At 42.2% G+C, this 20,849-nt stretch overlaps 1 protein-coding gene across 2 annotated transcripts in view; it reads right to left on the reverse strand.

Moving 5' to 3' along the window:
* nos1 (nitric oxide synthase 1 (neuronal)) overlaps positions 1-19,626 on the reverse strand; it is a 46,548-nt gene extending 26,922 nt beyond the window's left edge. For both annotated transcript variants that reach the window (XM_030060708.1, XM_030060707.1), the window contains exons 1-5: positions 19,479-19,626; positions 16,504-17,331; positions 11,490-11,616; positions 7,699-7,836; positions 725-870 (exon numbers count right to left, since the gene is read on the reverse strand). In XM_030060708.1, the coding sequence (XP_029916568.1) occupies positions 725-870; positions 7,699-7,836; positions 11,490-11,616; positions 16,504-17,234 (1,142 nt within the window). In that variant the 5' untranslated portion in view covers positions 17,235-17,331; positions 19,479-19,626. The remainder of the gene's footprint in view (positions 1-724; positions 871-7,698; positions 7,837-11,489; positions 11,617-16,503; positions 17,332-19,478) is intronic.
* Positions 19,627-20,849: the final 1,223 nt, after the last annotated feature.

Raw genomic sequence — 20,849 nt, forward strand, 5'->3', positions numbered from 1 at the left:
AATGTGGTGCTACAGACGGCAGCGGAAGTGAGCAAGAGGGTCGGAGTTCAGAGATGACGTATGTAGTGTGTCCCAATAGTATGCATACGCATGCATACTGCATACTACACGACATACTTTGTAAGGGCAGCTGCAGTAAATACTAAAAGTAAAAAGTAGAAGTATGCGATTTGGAACGCAGCCATAGTCTAACCCAGCTGGGTCAACAAAGAAGTGATTACCTTTTCAAGACAATCAGCATCAAGGTGGCATAGCAGTGGGTAGCGCTTAGCACAAACAGGGCTGTGGTTTCCAAATACATCCACACAACATCATGAAACCAGGTGGTGAGGTTGGTCATGTGTCACTGTGGCACCGACTTTCCTCACTGATTGGTTGAAAGCGTTTGAACTGTGACTCAGCTGCAACTTCATCTGTGTTCTTTTTGAAATGTTTTCAGCATGTTTGACTATTCTTGGTACTGAGATGGGATGGCTGCTGTAATTTTGCTGTCTTAAACAATTAAATTCATATTATATTGTTTTGAATCACTTATTTCAGTAGCAGTAGGCAGGTTTGGCTAAAGTCTAACATTACCTAGCCAGGAAAACTACAGTTTCTGGACTCTGCCCGTTGAGGTTTAACTCGACCAGTACAAACATTTCTGCCTCTTGAGCAGCTGGCCTCCAGTAATTAAAACTCCAGTCTGTAGGTAGGGTGCGGTGTTAGAAGTGGCTGTGCTTGCCTTTTGATGGAGGTGTAGTACTGGTCTATGAAGTCAGTGGCCAGTGGGAGCAGCTCCTCTTTGGTTCTGACCTCGTCTGGCTTGCGAATGTGCTGGTTGGGCACCATGACAGAGCCTATACACACACTCTCAGTGCAGGTTGGTATCTGAAAAAGAAAAATGACATTACATATATGTTAGAATGGAAGGGTTTAAGGCACAGTTTCTAAAATGGGGGTACGCGTACCCCTGGGGGTACGTGGAGGAACTCCAGGGGGTATGTGACATTTTTAAAAAATTATACAACACGTAGATCTGACCAAGCAATTTGATTAGTCAATCAGATGTTTAGAATGTGCTCATATCAGCATGACAGCATGGCTAGCCATGCTCAAAGCAAAAATACCTCATCACTGAAAATATTACTTCACCTACATCTTATTGCCCGAGTCTGTGTGTTTTCCATGGCAACACAAAACGTTTCACTGAAACCCGCATCAAAAGCTGCTGTCAACTTTGTTAGTCTGCATAATGAACCATTTTGTTGTCGATTTTGATTTATTTGGCGACCTAAGTTTGGATAAATGGCTGAACGAGGAAGACAAGACAGAACAGAGGAGCGAGAGTGACGAGTGAAGAGCTGGATCAGCTGGAGAGGTCAAGAAATGAAGCCAGTACGGCCCAGTCAACGTCTTGGGCCGTCAAATGTTTACAAAAATACCTGACAAACACCGGGCAAACAGTTGATTTCTCAGCTGTAAGTAAAGAAGAGCTAAACAAGATCCTCCGTGAATTTTATGGACCTTTAATTTCCATAATAAAGAGAATGAAATGCCTCAGCAGAGTCAGCAGCACGGACAGCACCTGCTGAGGCAGAGTCAGCACCATGGACAGTACCTGCTGAGGCAGATTCAGCACTACGGACAGTACCTGCTGAAGCGCATTCAGCACGACGGACAGTACCTGCTGAGACAGAGTCAGCACCATGGACAGTACCTGCTGAGACAGATTCAGCACCATGGACAGTACCTGCTGAGACAGATTCAGCACCATGGACAGTACCCACTGAGACAGATTCAGCACCACAGACAGTACATGCTGAGACAGATTCAGCACCATGGACAGTACCCACTGAGACAGATTCAGCACCACGGACAGCATCCGCTGAGGCAGATTCAGCACCACAGACAGTACCTACTGAGGCAGAGTCAGCACCACGGACAGTACCCGCTGAGGCAGATTCAGCACCATGGACAATACCTTAAGATGTTCCACGGCAATGTGCAGGCTATAACTTTGTTCTTGTTATTAATGTGTTACTGTTATCAGTTATTAATTAGCCTATTAATCGTTATTAATTTGTTTAGTCGTAATGAGTTTCCTAGACCATTGATATAATTAATTTGTCAATTTGTTTGCATCTGTACATTGAAATGAACATTTAATAAATCGTCGTCTTTATTTCAGAGGTAAATTGATAATAGCCCGAAAAGGTGATTAGCAAAAGGTGGGGTTGAAATTATATAACTGTTCAGCCTTAATGTGACTGCTTTCTGTTGTTACTTTTGTTGCTTAGCCACATAAATCAGAGCTGACGTTAATTTGGAGTGACACACCCCCAGATTGATTGAGCTAGCAAAGCAGTTTTGTGTTGCTATGTGTGGTATTTATTCAATTTTGGGAAATCACGATGTCTAGAAAACATGATAAGCCCAATTTGGCTGGCTGACAATGACTAGTTAACGTCAGATCTCATGTATTTCCGCTGAAACGGAGAGAATACTAGGAAAAAACTTTTATATTTTGAGAGTGACATGCCCACAGTATGAATACATTTTGATTATACATTTTATTTTGTTGGTAATAGTTGTATAATCGCATTATTACACTCGAGGGTGTGCTTGACCCTCATTATTGTCACTTCACACCCTCTCGTGTAATAATGCTTAAATATATGTTAAAAAATAGCATCCATGCAAGATTCCTTAAAAATCATTCATTTGCTCTTCATTTGTTTACACCGCCAAAAATTGCCATATAGTTTCCTTTCTCAATTAATTTTAGATCAATTGGCCGAGTATGCGGTCTTGGTTCCGCTTCATTTGAAATGAATCTAAAACCAAAATGTAATTATAGAAATGCTTGAATGACGCTTTAGGCAAACAATGCTTCATACAAGTGACCCTCTCCCTTGCCCCCTTTTTTTTTTTTGTTTGCTAAAATGAGTGCTGCCCTTTCTGTGTCAGCCATATTTATATAAATTAAAAGTAGCATTACATTGCAACACTTTATTTCTATTTAAATTATTTAATACAAGCATTAGCGGTGACTGGATATGGTAGGTACATATGAGGTTACACAAGAAACCACATCATCCCTTCTGGTTCCACTCTCTGGCCACATAGCCACCTTAAAATCACACTGGAGAAAAAGAAAAGAAAAAACAGGAATTATCCTTTAATCTCAAAAGCTCCCCTTGAATCAATTGTTGCTGCTCTTGACCCCTGACACAGGGATTTCCCAGAGCCTGTTGCACTACTTTCTTCAGTATGGAAGACAAAAAGATCACAGTTTTGCATAATCAGAATGTCTTGACTGCTTCCTCTCCTGTATTCCACCCACAAGGACAAATGGTAATTGGAAAATCACTTCCATCAGCACTGAAAAGTAGTACACCAATTATATTACTTTATGCAAGGGCCCATTTAAACAAACCACAGCACCTTCCCCTTTGTTAAAATATAGGGTGAGCTTCTGTTAGAGACTCCTGACCCTTAATGCATAAAAGGGGACTTGACTATTATACAGATCCTTTCACAATAATGCTCAGAATTGGCTGACATACTTGTTAATGAATGAACAAGTCAGTGAGTCATGAATTGGTATCCTTCCATTGAACACAGACAGAGAAAGGAGGAAAGAGCGAGGCGGGAAAGGAGAAAATAAGAAACAGACAGATGCAAAGAGAAAATTGCTCATAGCTGAGAGCAGCCTTGTGTGGTCAGTGTAATATGATTAGAGTTGAAGTGAGCTGTCACTTTGGTTTGCTGTAAATGCCTTCACCAGTTTAGAGAGATCGAATGAGCGCGGAAGAGAGGACGACAGAAACAGTAGCGCAAGCATGCAGCCAAAGCGGAAATTTGACGATAACCACAGCCCTGCTAAAATTGGCTGTCTCGTTACACCCGAACCACCCGCTTGCACTGTCCAAACACTCAGGCGCTGACCCCCCAACCCATCCAAAATAAACTTACTGCCGCACCCTATCCACAACGTACCCACCCCTCAGTCAAGGAACCAAAAACTACAGCTCCCCTGATGCAGACAACAAACACAACATTACAGTCACTCAAAAACAAAGGAAATAGGAGAGGAAATTGAGTGAGAAATTGAGGCAGGAAGAGAGAGAGAGAGAAAAAAAAGAAGGCAAAGGAGACTAAAAAAGACAGTAAGGCACGGGAGAGATAGCTGACAATGGAAGAAAACTTGTGGAAACATAAGAAAGGAAAACAAGGAGTAGAGGTGACAGGGTAAAAGGGGAAATGGATGAGTAGCAGGGAGAGTTAAAAATAAAACAAAAGAATCACTTGTGCTCCAGCACGTCCGCTCATCATACCGCTCTGGGCATTCATGCCAGCCAGCTGTCCTTTTCGAGAATGACGGATCATCCTCGAATACGGCAGCGTCTGTGATATATAATAATTCTGAAGATGCTATTACAGGCCATTCATTGGCATGCACACAACAGCCTGTCCGATAAGTCACCGAGGTAATCAGGCTGCTGTTGTTTATGGATGGCTGCAATGTTTTGGGGCAATGAATGCTAAAACAGTGGTGCACACTTTGTGCTCAGTAGCTTTGGGCTCTGTTGCAGTTGGGAACTCGCTTGCATGACAAACTGGCAACCCGGATGGACAGATTGTTGGGTAGATAAACAGGCATGCAGATGTAGCATCACAGAAATTCCTCTTCTTACTGAAGGCTCAGCATGCAGCTGTGGCCTACTGCTGTGTGACACCTCACCCCTGAGAGGGAGTTTGGAGAAATTACTTTACTCTCTCCAGCCCTCACGAACTGGCATGCGCTGGATGTCAGCTAGCTGTCTGATTAAAACAGTTTTGTTTTATCATTCCCTCCTGACCAACAATCTTTTATTAGCGCCCACTCGTGCCACCCACACTCAAAATGTTAATACAAGGCACTTGGGATACAAATGTCCATCAGATGGCATATGTTGTGTTATAATTTCTCAAGTGATTTATTTCTGAAACTGCATCATTGTGCTGAGTCAGTGTATGATCTTTGGTAGCTGCGTATTGAGAGGCGGAACTATAGGCTACTCGATTACCACGTGAGCCGTTTGAAGTGGCAGTCATCTGTGCATGTTATTATAATCACAGCTTTTATTTAGTGTGCCTTTCAAGGGGGCCAAGGTTACAATAGATAAATAAATGATTCAGAATTAATTAATTGATTAATTAATTAATTAATTAAAGGAGTAGTAACAGCTGCATCACTGAGATCGTGGACTGAAAGAAAAATCTGTTTACTTTTTTTTGTTTCAAATAAACATGTTATTTCTGTGCAAGAAGTTATTTATTTATTTTTAATAGATTATCGATATGGACTTTAAAAGTGAATTTATCATCTGTCCAGATGGTTAGGTATTTATAAGGGGAAACTCTTTCAATGAGAGTAGTTATTTAGAGAGCAAATCTGGAGATTATCATTATTAATTTCTCTAGCCCTGGATAACAGCATATATTTAGTCTAGTCAGAGACTAAATATGAGATTAGCAAGTGCTTTCTGCAGAGCAATGGAGGCATACTGCAGATTTTCAATGGCAAGCTGTATAACTTGAGAAAAAACACTTAAGGAACGGTATCAACTGAGCTAAGAGGAACATTGCAGTGTCTGTCAGAGATTTGACAATGTAATTTACATAAATTGTGAACAGGATTCAGCCAAATATTAAATCTTGAGGGACATCTTTTGTTACGTAACTCAGATCATACATCACTTTCACACACCGCTATCTGTCTAAAAGGTAATTATGAAACCAACTGCAGACAGTAGAATCTAATCCAATAAGTGAGAGTCTGTGCAATAACAAGGAGTGAAAAACAGAGTCAAAGGCCTTAGAAAGGTCAGCAAAAAGAGCAGCACAATGTTGTCTCTCATCCAGAGCAGACACAATATCATTTATAACTAAGTGGCAGCAATGGTGCTGTCCTTGGCCCTGGAACCAGACTGATTGGGCCTCAGCACAGAGTGTCTAGAAAGAAATGTTTTAAGTTGATCATATTTGCAGTACAGCTGCTATCGTTTCATCAGTTTTTAACAAGATCCTCTGCTCAATCCTTTATTGGCTACAGTACAGGCAGGCACTCTAAGCTATAGCAGGAGAGAAGACAGCCCGCTTTGATGAGTAAGCAGAGAAAAGACACCGGCACACTGTTCCCATACATACTGTAAAGAGCGGGATACGTGTAGTACTACACTTTAATCTGCTTGACTTGATGCTGATTGATGTCAGGATGATCAGTGCCTTAAAAAGCACCATTAAACCCACAGATATCATATCTGTCATTTATGCATCTTCCACTGTTTCTACTATATCAGTCTAGCTGGACTTTTCACATTCATGCCCATTCCAAGATGTAACTTCTGCTCATACATAGTGTGACTGTGTTCAGTCCACTGTCATCATCTTGCCTTGTCTGGGCTATATGTGAATCCTGTTCCATTTGAATGCATCCAGTATGACTATATGGCTCTCTGTAACTGACTTGTAATCTGTCAGTCCCAATTAACCAGGTCAAATTCCTTGTTGTATCTGTTGTGCTTGTATATTGTCATTTTCATTAGTCTTGTTGCGCTTTCAATTATGAACTCCTAATTGTGTTATTACCAGTTCCACTGTGATCATCTTGGTGGTTTGTTAATTATAGATGCTAGTAGCTGTGCTGCTCTTCACTTCAGCAGAGGGTATATTAAAAAGAAAGATCCAGCGAAAAGCACTGCTGAAAACAGGGATTGGTGATTCATGTTGTATTGTGTTTCTGGTGCCATTTGTGTGCGTGTGTGTGTGTGATTCTGTTTCTTCATTGGTAGAGTCACCAAACATAATGCACATTTTGCAAAAAGATTTAAGTCAGCCAGCTTTCCCATCACTCCCAGTACCTCCTCCAAGTACCTCACTCACATACGCACACTGTGTCTGTACCTACAGTAATCTAAGCTAAAGTGCCGTTGCTGCCGCGTGTTAAGCAAAGTGCCTCTGGGGAGGGGAAGTGAGCGTGCACAGCAGAGGTGCAGGTGCCTGTGCACAAGACATGACGCGATGCCTCCCTGAGGTGATTGGCTGTTTGTTTTGTATGGAGAAGATTTTAACCAATGAGATTACATCCTGAGGTGCAGCCTGGAGGACTGAATTAGTGCATTTAGTTTTGCTCATGTGCATAGTGGTGATCTGTCAAAGTCGGGATGAAAAATAGTTACCTACCGAAACTTTAATAAACTTTTTTATTTTTAGTTGTTGGCACAGAAACCTGCTTTAAATTTTCTTTTTTCCTTATTTAACACCTTTAGTGAAATAACTGGATTCACTTTTATCTGGTTTTCTGTAGAATAAAAATGCATCAAACAACAAGTACGGTGTTTTAACAGCACCACAAACACAATGTAAATTATGCAATTTAAATTTTTGAATAGTCTTAATGCGCTTTATACATTTTTTTCCCTTAAAGTACCATACAAATATTGTGGTTAACAGCAGGGCATAATGACACAGGATCATGTAATTTCCTTTGTCATTACTGTTGGCATAGAAACGCTGGCTGTTAAACAACTTCTGGCTCAAGACTGACATCAATATCTTTCTCTTTGCCAGACCGGATGGCTGCCTGAGGCTGCTACCAGCGACACCGAGCTCCAAATGTAGATACACAGATACATACCTCTATCCATGAGACAGATTTTCAGTATGCTTTACCTTGCTGGAGCTGTGGTGCAGAGTGTCACTGTAGACTGTGCCACTCTCCCAGTTCTTGATCTTCATGAAGCGGGGACATTTGGAGGGGCTGCCGTTCTGGAGGGACTTGCTGGGGGACGTCCTGCCCTGGGCTGGAGGCTGAAAAGAGCACACAGGCGTTTAACCATGAGTCACTCTAACGTGGTATTGTGTCTGGCTAATGGTTGCTGGCCTCTAAGCCAACTTTAGCGTGACGTCCCCTCAAGATGTTTGTAATTGGAATTCACACTGGGTTCAGCTGAAAAGAGAAGCAACCCTCCCATTGAGGCCAGCAGGGAGGCAAGGTGAAGTGGTTTTGAATGCTGCTGATTGGCAAGCATAAGATGGATTGTTCTCTGTGGGACAAGTTAGACTACATAATTAGTATCTTGGAGCTTATTATTAGGACTCTAAGAAGCACTATGACACAATGAGATTCAAGCAGACCCCCGACTCGTTCTCCTCAAGGGAAATCAGCTTGTCATTGTTCAGTTTTAATGTTGACTGATCGCTCTCGAAAATGGTTTATTCATATTTTATTGAGTCACTTTTAAATTTTGCACTGGTTTGGCAACCTGACAGCACAAGCACCTTAACAAAATTGGAAAGACTGTTAAACTGTGCCAAAAGACCACTGGCACCGACTTGAATGATGGCATGCTTATAAAGTTAGAGGGCAAAGGCCAACCTGGCGGACCCTCAACACCCTCTTCATGCAGAGTTTGGACACTTGCCATCAGAGAAGAGGTACATTTTCCCTAGGAGGGCCAAGTCAAACATATCTGACATCATTTCTTCCCTCGGCCGTTGGTTTCTTAAAAAACTGTGGGCCTAGTTTCTGTTGCACATACGTTTTAACAAAGGCCTCTTATTGCTCATTGCAACTTTTATTATGATGACTCCTGCTCTATGATTATTATATGTATATGTCTTTTATTTATCTTCATGATGTGAATCTGTTGCGTTGACTACTATCTTTGCAAACAAAATTGCCTCTCCGGGACAATAAAGACTCCAATCCAGTCCAATCCAATGCAAAGTGCCACATCACTTTCTGTTTCTTTTACAGACTCATGCTGCAAAGAAACCCCGCACATTCACTTTCCTCTCCTCTAACGTCTCCTCCTTCTCTCTTTTCTTTCCTGCTCTAATATAATGGTAATCAGCATTGCTAAACAGCAGGTTGATTGCATGCTAACTTGAGCAGTTATTGATTGATGAATGCCTGCAATTTATTTTCACAGTCAATTGTGAGGCGGCATGTGAACGCCAAACCTCGGAGTAATCAATCCCACACCTTGCAACCTCTTTCATCATCTCGCGTGGTATTGTGAATTGTACAGTGGAGTGGCTTCTGAACAACAGTGACACAATCACGCTCGCCGTGGAGATGAATACCAACAGTGCCCGGCCGGCTGGGTCTCATTGTCATTTCTTGCCCTCTCAAAGATTGGAGCAGAATGTGCAAGTTTGAATTGATTTTGATTCTGCACAAACAAAAGAGCTTGGCTCCTGCATGTGCATGCTCAAACAGCAATAACCCCCACTGTGGAGCTTAGGCATGATACATCATTATCACTTGGGTCACGGGCAGGAAGAAGCCCATTGTGCAGTAAAGAGAAATTATTATTTACAATCGAACAGGGAAGGGTTGCCAAATGTGGAGATTTAGCACCACAGCTGTGAAAAGGCTGGAAATAAGGTACGGATGCAACAGAGAGCGGCAATGTAGTTCATAGAAGCCCATAGATAAATAGAAGTTGTGTTATAGAAGTTATAGCATGAAGATAGTTTAATCTCTCCAACTCTGCTGCTCGCTCCCATAAACAGGCTTATCATTGCTGAGCATTGTTCAAATCCACACAACTTCATTTTTAATTTTAGTGGAGATCCCAAGGTTTCTAAAGATATCCAATATATCATGCTGAATTATGAGGAAACATGGGTAAAATTATGCACAAGACACCTAGACATTTCCATCTATATAATGGAAGCATTACACCCAGCAGATACAGACTATGCATGTCACACTGTCATACAATATCCAAAAACAAAAAATACTTTTCCAACCTTGAAGCTATTTAAGGGGTATTTTAAGGGAAAATCACAGTAAAGTTCATCATTCACCTTATAGTTTTATCTCTCCTGATGAAAACAGGAGATGATGGGAGCAAGATAGGAGTGAGAGGGAAAAAAGAGAAATACTGACACAGTGAAAAATGGAAGGTGATGTAATTAAATATTAACTGATATGAGTCTTTTTTTTTTTTTTTTTAAGAAAAATACAGTTGATGGTCTGACTGGTCTGGCATAGTATGCAGTGATGATTATGCTGTAGAAAGACGAATAAAGCCAACTTCCTGGTACAGTGGCATATTACCCGCTTTGAGTGGTTCATCAAAGGTGGTGGCTGCGTCTCCTGAACTCGCTAGCTGGTGGAATTTGACAGAACATTCTGCCACCTCTGCTGTGCAACAGGCTTATTAAACATTAAATTATGCAGCAGCAGAAGCTGGGGCTCCAGGCAAAGGACAGTCGGTCTCCAAAGTGAGAAAACTAATTTGCAGGCCATCGTCGTGTCACTTGAAATCCTCTTGTGTAACAATATAAAAATTTTCAGCCCGCTTTTGAGAAATCATTTCATTAATATTTCTTTAAACAATCTCTTTCCCTGTCGCGAGCTGATCGTGTAACAGAATGCTTCAGCGAAGACCTGCAGAGAAACTCTTCCTGCTGCATGAGTCAGGATGGTTACATATACTGTACCCATAAAGTGCACACACATACACACAAACACACACACACACACACAGACAATTTCACCTCCCAAATACACCCTTCATGGCACTGACACATCAGGCTGAGGATGCTCACACCAACACAAAAGCACTGTGTAGCCTCAAAATGGACACACACACACACACACACACTGCTTCTCACTATACCATACATAGATATCCTCTCCAAATACCATCAAACACACATCCACATCCCCACATCACATACACACACACACACACACACACACACGCGCGCGCACACACACACACACACACGCACGCAGACACACACACACAAGTACAGACATTAACACTCTCTCTTCCCTGCAGGTCTCATGGACTGGATCATTTCAAGAGGACCACATTTGATAGAGAGAGATGGATCAGCAGCTGCAGGCATTCATTAGGCCTCTTGGAGCCATTGTGCCCCATCCGGTCCCATTGACAAGGGCTAGAGCAACGTCACAAGTGGGTGGATAACATGGGCCATGTGCAGATTACGACACTATCTTCAGCACAGACACTCAGGCCTGTGACCAGACCTCTCTATGTGCGACACATAAGCTGGATTTAATGCTCCACCAGCTTGCCGCCGGAAGGATCTAATGCCTAGGTGATGGGATCTCAAGCAAAAGGCTTTATTCCTGCGTTGAGAAGCTACATAAATGTGCGTGCTCAGTTCCTGAAAGGCCCAAGACCATAAAATGAGCCAATAGTGTGGATTATGATGCAAGGGTGAAGAGAGATGCAGGTAAACACAGTCATGGACACACATATATTATACAGCTCAGGAGACGAACTTTGCCAGCATCCATGTAAATGCCGGCTAACATATGAACACATGGAGTAAGGGTGGATGGTGTTATTGATCCATTAGAAGGATGGCCAGACTTATGCACACACATGATCTCTCACTCACACACACACATATGCACAGATGAAGGAGAAAAAAAAGCTGACCAGATCATATAGAGTTGACCATTTGTCTCTTACCTTGTTGGTGTCGGGGTTAGTGCTGTTCAGCACCGCCGGCATGTCGTCTTTCTTCAACAGGTCATCAAGCGCTCTGTTTTTATCTGACACCAGCTGGGGGGACGTGCCATTTCCCAGGCCAAGGTCCCTGGAAGTCAGACACAGTTTGCTGTCAGGTCTGTCAGTGTGTATGCATGATTGTGGGTGTGCACACATCTGGTCCCAAACCACCGTCCCTTTTCACTTTAAAATCCCAGTCAAAACACACAGCCATGCAAACACACACTCGCAGAGTAAACAAGATGCCCTTCTTCCTCCTTTGCATATAAATAAAGCACGGAGCCTTCTGCTATTGAATTGCTCGCAATGGCTAAGTTATTTACAACAGACATAATGACAGTTATTGAAGCAACAGAAAGGTCGAATCAGAATGCCACATTTTATATTTTTGCCTTTGTCTTGGAAAGGTTTGCCGAACACACGTGCTCTTTTTCAGCAACGCCCCTTTTCGTGCCAGTTCATCGTCCTCATACAATTTATATCTGGGAGCTGCCCACTCAGTCACTCTGAATGTTACTGCCTCCCTCAAATGCATGCATTTAGTGACATGACATTAATGACTAATTTCCCAGACCCTGTGTTATTATCTTTTTAGTAGTATTTTGAGATTTTCATTTTGCATAAAAAAGATGTGCAAACCTGAAAATTAATCTTGAAACTTGGTTGATCTGTGTGATCAGTGTGTGTATCAGGATTTTGCTTGTTCCTGGCCCCTCCAGAGTGCAAAAAAATCTCCATCTTAACAAGTCATTTAGTCTTATATTCCGTCTTAAATCTTCTTGTTCTTAAAAAAAAAAAAAAAACAAAAAAAAAAAAACAGAAACATATGGAATGAGATCATCAGACTTGTTTCTAATGCACTTATTTGGAATAATGTGTTAAAACAAGGCAAAATAAGGTAGATCAGTCCACTAGTAACGAGGAAATGACATCTGATTTAAGAAGATGATTAGCACTGGTTACAAGTGGGATTGTATCATCCCACTAGTAGCATTTTTCCGCTTTTTTCTAGAATTTCTAGAATATTTTGAGCTGAACATCAGATTAAGTGACTTGTCAAGATGGGGATTTTTTGCAGCGTGGGTATTTGAAACTCCCAAATCAATTGCACATTTAGACTACAAGTACATCACAGTGCAACTGTCCAGTGACTGATTTTAAGTTGGCAATTGGGAGCTGTAATTTCATCAGTGTGGCAGCCACAGGCACAGCATATAACACCACAAGTACATGAATGGCTGCTATGGGGTGAGATCAACTGTAGTGAATATTTCTGCACAGAGCAGTGAGGAAATAAGTCGACTAGGGTCAACTGTTTTTCAGGTTTTTCTTGCAAAGTGAAGGCGCACTTGAACCGCCCAGAGAGACAATAAAAACAGGATGTAAAGAGTGAGAGAAGCCACTCTGGGCAATAGCTCCTAAAGGGCATGGACTGTGACTAAAGAGAAAGGGGGATCTCTGTACTACTGCTGTAGCAAACCATATGAGATGTGAATAAAGACGGCAAATTCAACAGCGTGTGATCTGAAGTTTGCGTTCTCCACTCGCAAACACCCACACACACTGCCTCCTACTGTCTCTCTGTCTTTCACACACCCCCTACCAGCTCCCTCATGAGCACGTGTCCATGCTAATTGTAAATCTTCACAGGCATCTCTTTTCTCTTTCACGCTGTCACACTGTATCTCTTTATTGCCTCGAATTTGCAAGAGCATATTCATCCCCGCAATTGTGAGGAGTTGTTCAGAAATGCAGAAACAGCGAGAGGAGTTGCGTGCATCACTTGTCATCAATTCTGACTCAGGCAGGGAGTGTCAGGCTCATATTGAAGAAATTGTAACAGTTAATCCTCTACAAACAAGCTATCAGTTCTAATGCAACGTCCAATTCTGGCCAAGCAGTCATCAAGGCATAATTTGAGAGATGATACTGCACAAATGGGCCTGGAGACAACAGATAATATTGGCCATTCTGCTCACTGTAACCTTTCCCCATCATAACCCCCAGGCTCTATTAGGAAACCTTCAGAAAGCCTCTCTCCATATCTGAAACGTCACAGGCCCAGCCGACAAAATTAAGTTAGTCAACTCCTTCCCAGTGGTGCCCAAATGTCAGCATGTTTTTTAGATTGCCTGAAGGCTCACATAACACAAGATATATTTGAAAATACATTTCTAGGCACACAATCAGCCCTATTAACTACAAGCATCTTAGCCAGACTTCACTGTGCCTGCTTGGAGGATTTTTTTTTTCTGTCTTGGCATATGTCTGCCTGTAAAGCAATGAATCACTCAAGGGGCATTTATGAAAGAAAAGAGGATGTACATGGATTGGACAAGAATGAAATATTGATTTAAAGAGACTGTAGGCTCAATTTGATTTCAACTGGTCGTGGGTATACAATAGAAGGTAACTGAAATGCCAATAACAACAGTACACTGTGCAGACCATTTAGAGAGAGTCAGAGATGGAATATTGGATTGGCCGATGCAGCATTATGAATAGCTGTCTAAAGGGAATGATATAAAACAAAACGATCTAAGCCTGGTGTGTTTTCCTAATTAAACACTAAAAAGCAGACACATAAAAATTCACAGATACTGCCAATGCAGATGTCACACCTCCCTTATCATTACCCCTCACCCCGTTTCCCTCACATTTCCTAACCAATCATGTAAGATCACATGTGCCAGCGTTTGCTCAGCGGCAGTTGTGCTCTCGCTTCTCGAGTTTTCCAACGTTTCCTACTGCGTAACACTAAGCACGCCACTTGTGAGTCATAATCAACGATAAGACTAATCTCCATTCCCAGTTCACATGTGACTTTGTTAGTAGTTGCCTCAATCACATGGCATCTGGCAGAATTTTTCACATGCATGTTAATAATTCTTATCTCACTTTTGTGCGAGAGAGTCTCACTCACATCATCTTGTTCAATGTTTTTTTTCCCCATATTTTTAGACACATTTTCAGCCCTTTGCCTTCATCGGTGTCTTCACAACAATGATGACTAGTGGCAGCTCCAATTAAACCTACAGCACAGAAAGGTTTCACACAGGTGTTTCCTATAATGACAGTGGCTCAATATAATTTCTTCCCTCCCTTCCAGCTGGCAGTACACTGCACTACTCACTGGATCATTTATAGCACTGAAGCATAAATATCCTATTTAGGGCTTTAGACTAATGTTATGTAGTCTAATCATCATATATATATATATATATATATATATATATATATCAAAATTGTGAAAAAATAAACAAAAACAACAACATTTTTATAACTAACAATACATCATATATGACTTAGAGTCTTAGAGAATCTCATTAAACTTATTTTTAAAAATTACAAGTATGCACTGGACTTGATCAGAACTACAGGCTGAAGACATTCTACCCAGAGATGAGAGAAATAAACTCAAAACACATGAAGATTTGAGTGCAACTCCATTTCATACTCTGTGATCTAATGCATCAAATAATACCAAAAGCCAATGCACACTTGCAGCAACAACATTTCACATGCCTCTGCTTTCTACAGTATGTAGAAGCTAACTTAAAATTTATCATGCGTGTTAAAGTGAAAAAGACTAAGCAGCAGTACCCTTGCTGCAGCCTGCAGTGACATTTCATCTAAATTCTCTGTATATCCCACTTAAGTGCTTTACCTCTGAGTGGCGTGCAGATGTAATAGTTGTGTTTACACCCCATGTTGACTAATCATGTATTTTATGAATGCTTTCCTCCTCCTGTACAGCCAACCCTGCCCAGCCAACCCCGTGTTAAGTAAGGTATATAAACTGTCCATTCTCATTCAGTAGGCAGAGGGGGTAATACAAAAAGGCTGTGGAAATGTTTGAATTTTTTAAGTTTATTCATGCTCTGAATCTGTTAGTTAAAATGTCCTGGTATTGCATTTTTATGTTTCTGCATTTGTTTTTGGTTAAAAGTTACCATCTCATTTTTTATCAGACCTCTGCCTCGTGACTCCCTTCTTCAGCACACCCACATTCTTTTTTTCTCCCCCATCTACTGGCACAATAGCATCATAATTAAGTAGTGGTACATGCAGTGTTGCTACAGAACTGTTTCGAAAAATCATGTTTTGCTTTCTTGCCAGCTGACAAGACATGGTCTGCTAATAAGTTGGTTGGGTAGCACAAGTTTAGTGTTAAAACACACTAATGGGTTATGCTATGTAACATCAAAGAAAGAGGTGAGAGACATACAGATGAAGCATAGATTCTGAAAATGCATGAACTTCTACAAAACCTATCACCACTATATGGTCTGAAATATTTGCTTTATGTTTTTTTGCACAAGAACCAGTGAGAGTCAAACGTGGCAACCCGCACCTCCCCCTAAATGAATTCAGACGTGCACTGCCGCTCTGACAGATTCATGCTCAATAAGAGTAATTTCCTCCAAATTTTGAAACTTGTGGTGGTAACTCCCACACTCAGGCTAAAGTACCAGAACTGTCCTTTAAATTATGGAAAACTTCCAAAGCCCAGCTAAATTGTTCATTTAAAGCCAAGCATTTTAAATTAGCAGAGATAATGGATTTGTCCCAGTGACTCAGGAACAGGGATTAGACTAATCACGTGGAGTGTGAACAATGTCATCTCTATTGAGAACTGCTGTAAAGACCGGCAAGCAGTCAATAATTACTTGGCACGGTACACTATGTCACTTTCTGTGAATGAGAACGCCTTCCCAGCTAATGCAAACAAGGTTGGGTCACATAGTTTACTTTCAGCTGAGTGGCAAAGTGAGCAGGGAGACTGTTCCTCAACCAGACAACCTGGGTTAAAGCCCTTGTGCAGGCAAACATCCCTGCTTAGGTCCCCTTAAGCAAGACACTGACTCCAATAGCAGCTTAAGGAAGCTGAACTAAGGTCACCATATGAAGTGAGACAAGCACAAAGACAGTTTCCCTGCAGGATTCAGTAAAACTTCATCACACCACACATTACCTCTGCACTTGAATCTCAACGTCCCTCTTCTCCACGTTCCTCTGGCCTTCTCCATTGATCTCCCGTTTGCTGTTTTTGATGAGGCGCAGCACTGGTTCAATCTCTTTCAGCAGCTCGTTGTTCTCCTCCACCCCGTTGCACAAGAGCGCTCCGCGGCCCCCATCCCTCATCATCAGGGGGTCCTGGGCCACAAGCAGCGCCTGCACCCCTCCTCTCTGCAACCTTGAGGGGGTGACAGAGGGAGAGGACAGGTTCTCAATGGCCCTAAGCTGGGGCTCCTTGTTGACTTGCTGCTGCCCTGAGCTGAGAGGGCTGAGGGGGCTGCAGTGCTCATAGGATTTTGAGGGTGGGATGGCGGGCCGTGTGACCCGCACCGTGCGCTGGCGCCCATCTCCAGACAGGGTGGTTTCCAAGTGGGTGGTGAAGCCCTCGGGCCCACGGAGGATCAGCACAGCATGGCTCTCTGGTGACACATTCTTCAGCGTCTCCAGCGCCCGCTCGTAGGACAGGTCCACCAGGGGCTTGTTGTTGACGGCCAGGACGATGTCGCCCACCTGCACCAGGCCACATTCCTCGGCTGCACCGCCACGGATCAGGTCAGACACGATGACAGGCGGCTTGGACACCCTTTGCTTTACCAGGAATCCCAGGCCACCCACCTTCCTCTTAAAGAGACGCACTGAGATGATGTTGGGCTGCAGCTGGCATACTGTAGGCTCCGACTCCTGCATGGTGCCTGTGTGTGAAGGTGTGTGCTTGTGTGTGTGTGTGTGTGTGTGTGTGTGTGTGTGGAGCTTATGTGGAGTGTGTGTGTCCCCAGGGATGTTTCTGAGCAGCAGCACGGGGAAAAGAGGAGGGGAAAGAGAAGTTCTATTAGTTTTGGAGGAAATTGCTTTGACTGCATGATTTGTTTACAATGTACTGATTTAACGTCATAGTCAAAGACGGTATATGAGTCACTCCAGTGTTGGGAATATTTTCAGAAGGAGCAGCATTACACAGATCATTAAATCCATGCAGTATATTGCTACACACATGAAAAAAAATCAATCACCCAATCCTAGTGACCTCTTGGGTACCTCTCTGGGCCTCATTATTAGCATTACAAAACTACTCCCAGCATGTCTCAATGTGATGCAAAGGCACCACAAGACACCACATATGTCCAGCACAATCAAGTCAGTAGATTAATAAGTGAAGCAGATACTGTAAATAGATGTAGTTACCAGAAGAAAAAAAAACTCTGCACTTTTGCTCCATCCACAGGAGGGAGGGTGAGAAAAAAATAAAGGTTTTCACTCTTTTCACCGGTAGAAGTTGCATGAAATTAACTATTTGCTTGAGAGACAGCAGCACGTGGTCTTACATGGATTTGATTCTGTTGTGTAACATTGAAGAAATAACTGCCTGTAATAACTGGACAGGTGGAGGATAAACGGGAAGCTTTTACAATGGTGACCACTACATCCAGTTTCATTATGAACACATGAGCCTCCTTAGACACACTCGGACAGATAGTCAGGCACATGGCTTCTCAGCTCAAATCAAATGTTTCTTTTATAAGAAAGTCGCACGTTTGCGTAATCAAAACAATTCAACTATGGGGGGGGAGGGAGTGGGGGGTAATAAAAGCTATGGGGAAAACGACAAGGCAAGTCGCTTCAGTCCTTGAATTACAAGAACCCCACTATTTCACAGTGTGCGTGCTGTCTGTACACTTGAAATTAACTTTACAAAGACACACTCGATCAGGCGGTGTTTACCAGACGCCGGAGACTCGCTCAATAATACGTTGTTTTTTTTTTTTTTTTTTACTTCTTTTGATGCAAAGCCATTACCGACCATGCGTCTTGTTCTTTGAAATTGTTGCGTTTTTGGCTGCGTGGGTGGCACTGCCTTGAATGTACAGTATGCCAGAAACACAACTGGAGCCCCGCTGCTTGTGTTGGCAGCAAATAACAAGGAGAGACACCCAGCCTGTAATTCAGCACCAAGGTCAGCTCTCCACACTGCATCTAAACTCTGTATGTGCACCTCACTGAGAAATCACCAACAGTTTACTGGACTTCAGACATCACAGCACGTTCTCATACAAGTGTATTCTGTGCGTGAAAGAGAAAAGAACATTATAACAGCAGGGGGGAAATGTCTATGTTTCTGCACAGATGAATAAATCTGCGCCGATGAGGCCGCAACCACTTTGCTCAGAATTTCCATAAGAACTTCTGCGGGATTTAAATTGTGGCTTATGCATATGCCAGGCACATATATGTTGCTGGATGTAGGCTGGTCTCCCTCATCCACATCATACCATCTTTTTCGCGCCCACGCATACCAACCTTGTGTGGTTCGTGAACGCTTTCACAGTAAAGGCATAAGCAGCTAAAGAGCTATGTGATGCCACTGTGCTGAATAAACCTGTTTGCAGTCGTCTAACACATCCCTGAAATACAGAGCATGTATCCACAGCCCTGTTTGTAAAACACTAAAGTTAAATAACCGTCCGAGTCCACAAGTGAAGGACCTCCAGAAATACACCAGAACAAGTCTTCAAAATGTGTACTTATTTCCCTTTTTTCCGTTTTTTTTCTAAATTCCCCCTGACCGATAGGACCATAGCATAGCATTGCCGCCTGATAAATAAAAATGAACAAGATGTTCCCACCTAGCCTAAATTTAAAGGGAATTTCCCAGAGCAACAAGTTTCTAGGTGAGAAGATTCGTTTGGTAAAGTTGAAAACAATGGCTATAAACCCTTTTAAGTTGTTTGACAAGGAGACTTTATAAAATAAAAAATAGACCCGACAGACACAGCTTTTGTACATTAGTTTAGGAACGCTCCATCATCCTCGGTAATAGCTGTGCTCTGTCCCTATCCACCAGCATTAAACACCCAACAGAATGCGCAATCTAATTTTTCACGGGAAAACTGGAAAGCAAGAGGGGGGAAGGAATAGAAATGCATAACAACTTACCCCTGAGAACAAGATCCCTGTCACAAAGACCCGCTGCCGTAAACTTGGAATAAAACTCCTGCGCTCCCGCGTCTGCTCCTCAGCAGCGGCTGCACAGCTCTTTCATCCGAGCGTCTCCAAGTCGCAGCGACGCGCTCTGCCACTCTAGAGACGCGGCACGCTTGTGCGTTTCCGCGCACCAGGGCGCCTTATAAATATGGAGCAGCGGGAGACACTGTGACGAGCTAGCAGAGAGTCGTGCACGGGCATTTAAATGAATGGGAGGTGGGTTTAGTTAGGTCGGCTTGCGTCATCACCATGCAAGAGCAGATTCCCCTAATATCACCATTCCCTATAGTCCCTGTAGACCTGCTGAAAAACGTCAAGGAGTCGAGATGGATGTTAGCAAAATATTTAAGCCTCAATGTCGCCTTTGTTGTTGCCCAGTATCTGGACATGCTGTCCCTGTGTCCTTTTTAGACTGAAAATGAATATGTGGATCCAATTTCACATGAAATAAAAATGACCAAAAAATCATTCATGTCGTTCATTCAAGTCAGTCATTCAGTAATGTTCTTTCAAAGACTTTTCTGTCATCAACTTATATCTCAGAGGCCTCCACAAAATACACAGCAATCAGTTCCTCCAATGTTCTTGATAATGCATCTTATAAAAACAACTTCACTTGGCTAAATGAGTGTCATGGGACCTTAAAAGCAGAATGCAAAAAGGCTGAGTACAAAAGCTAAAAAGCTGCAAGTCTCCTTTGAGGTTTTAAAACATTTAATGGAGTCTTATCAAAAAGCAGTAACAGATGGAAAGCAACCTTTTTCTTTCTGATTTTTATGAACCAGCAAGATTTTGGGGGCTTGTTTAGTATTATGTTGATGTCAAGCTTTCTGAAAATATTCACTAAATAAATGGGAGAAATAAGGTTGCAAATGTGAACCCTTTTGAAATGTGAAGATTTTATGGAATTTCTGTAAGCTCCCCTCCCCCCAATATTCCTCCCTCTATTGCTTTTCTCTGACACTCCTCTAGGACACTGCATGTCTCCTACATGTCAGGTCAAGTCAAGTCAAGTTTATTTATGACAAGTTCTGTATCAACACAGTTCTTTATCACAACCATAAAACCGTCAGGGCTTTACATAATACATTATATACATGCTGTATTCATCATCTTATACATGAAGTACCTGCCATCTTGCTGTTATTTGAACTAAACTCCTAAAAGAAGTTTTTTTTCCCCATCACACATTTTTGCAAGGATTTCAGTGTTATTTTTTTCCTTCTTCATCTTTTTTTTTAACTTTGAATTGTTCAGGAAGTTGAATTCTCTCAACACATTTGGGGAAAAAAGCTGTTTCACAGATGCATTGGACTGTGCAGT

Source organism: Myripristis murdjan, chromosome 9 (assembly GCF_902150065.1).
Source record: "Myripristis murdjan chromosome 9, fMyrMur1.1, whole genome shotgun sequence".
Lineage (NCBI taxonomy): Eukaryota > Metazoa > Chordata > Actinopteri > Holocentriformes > Holocentridae > Myripristis > Myripristis murdjan.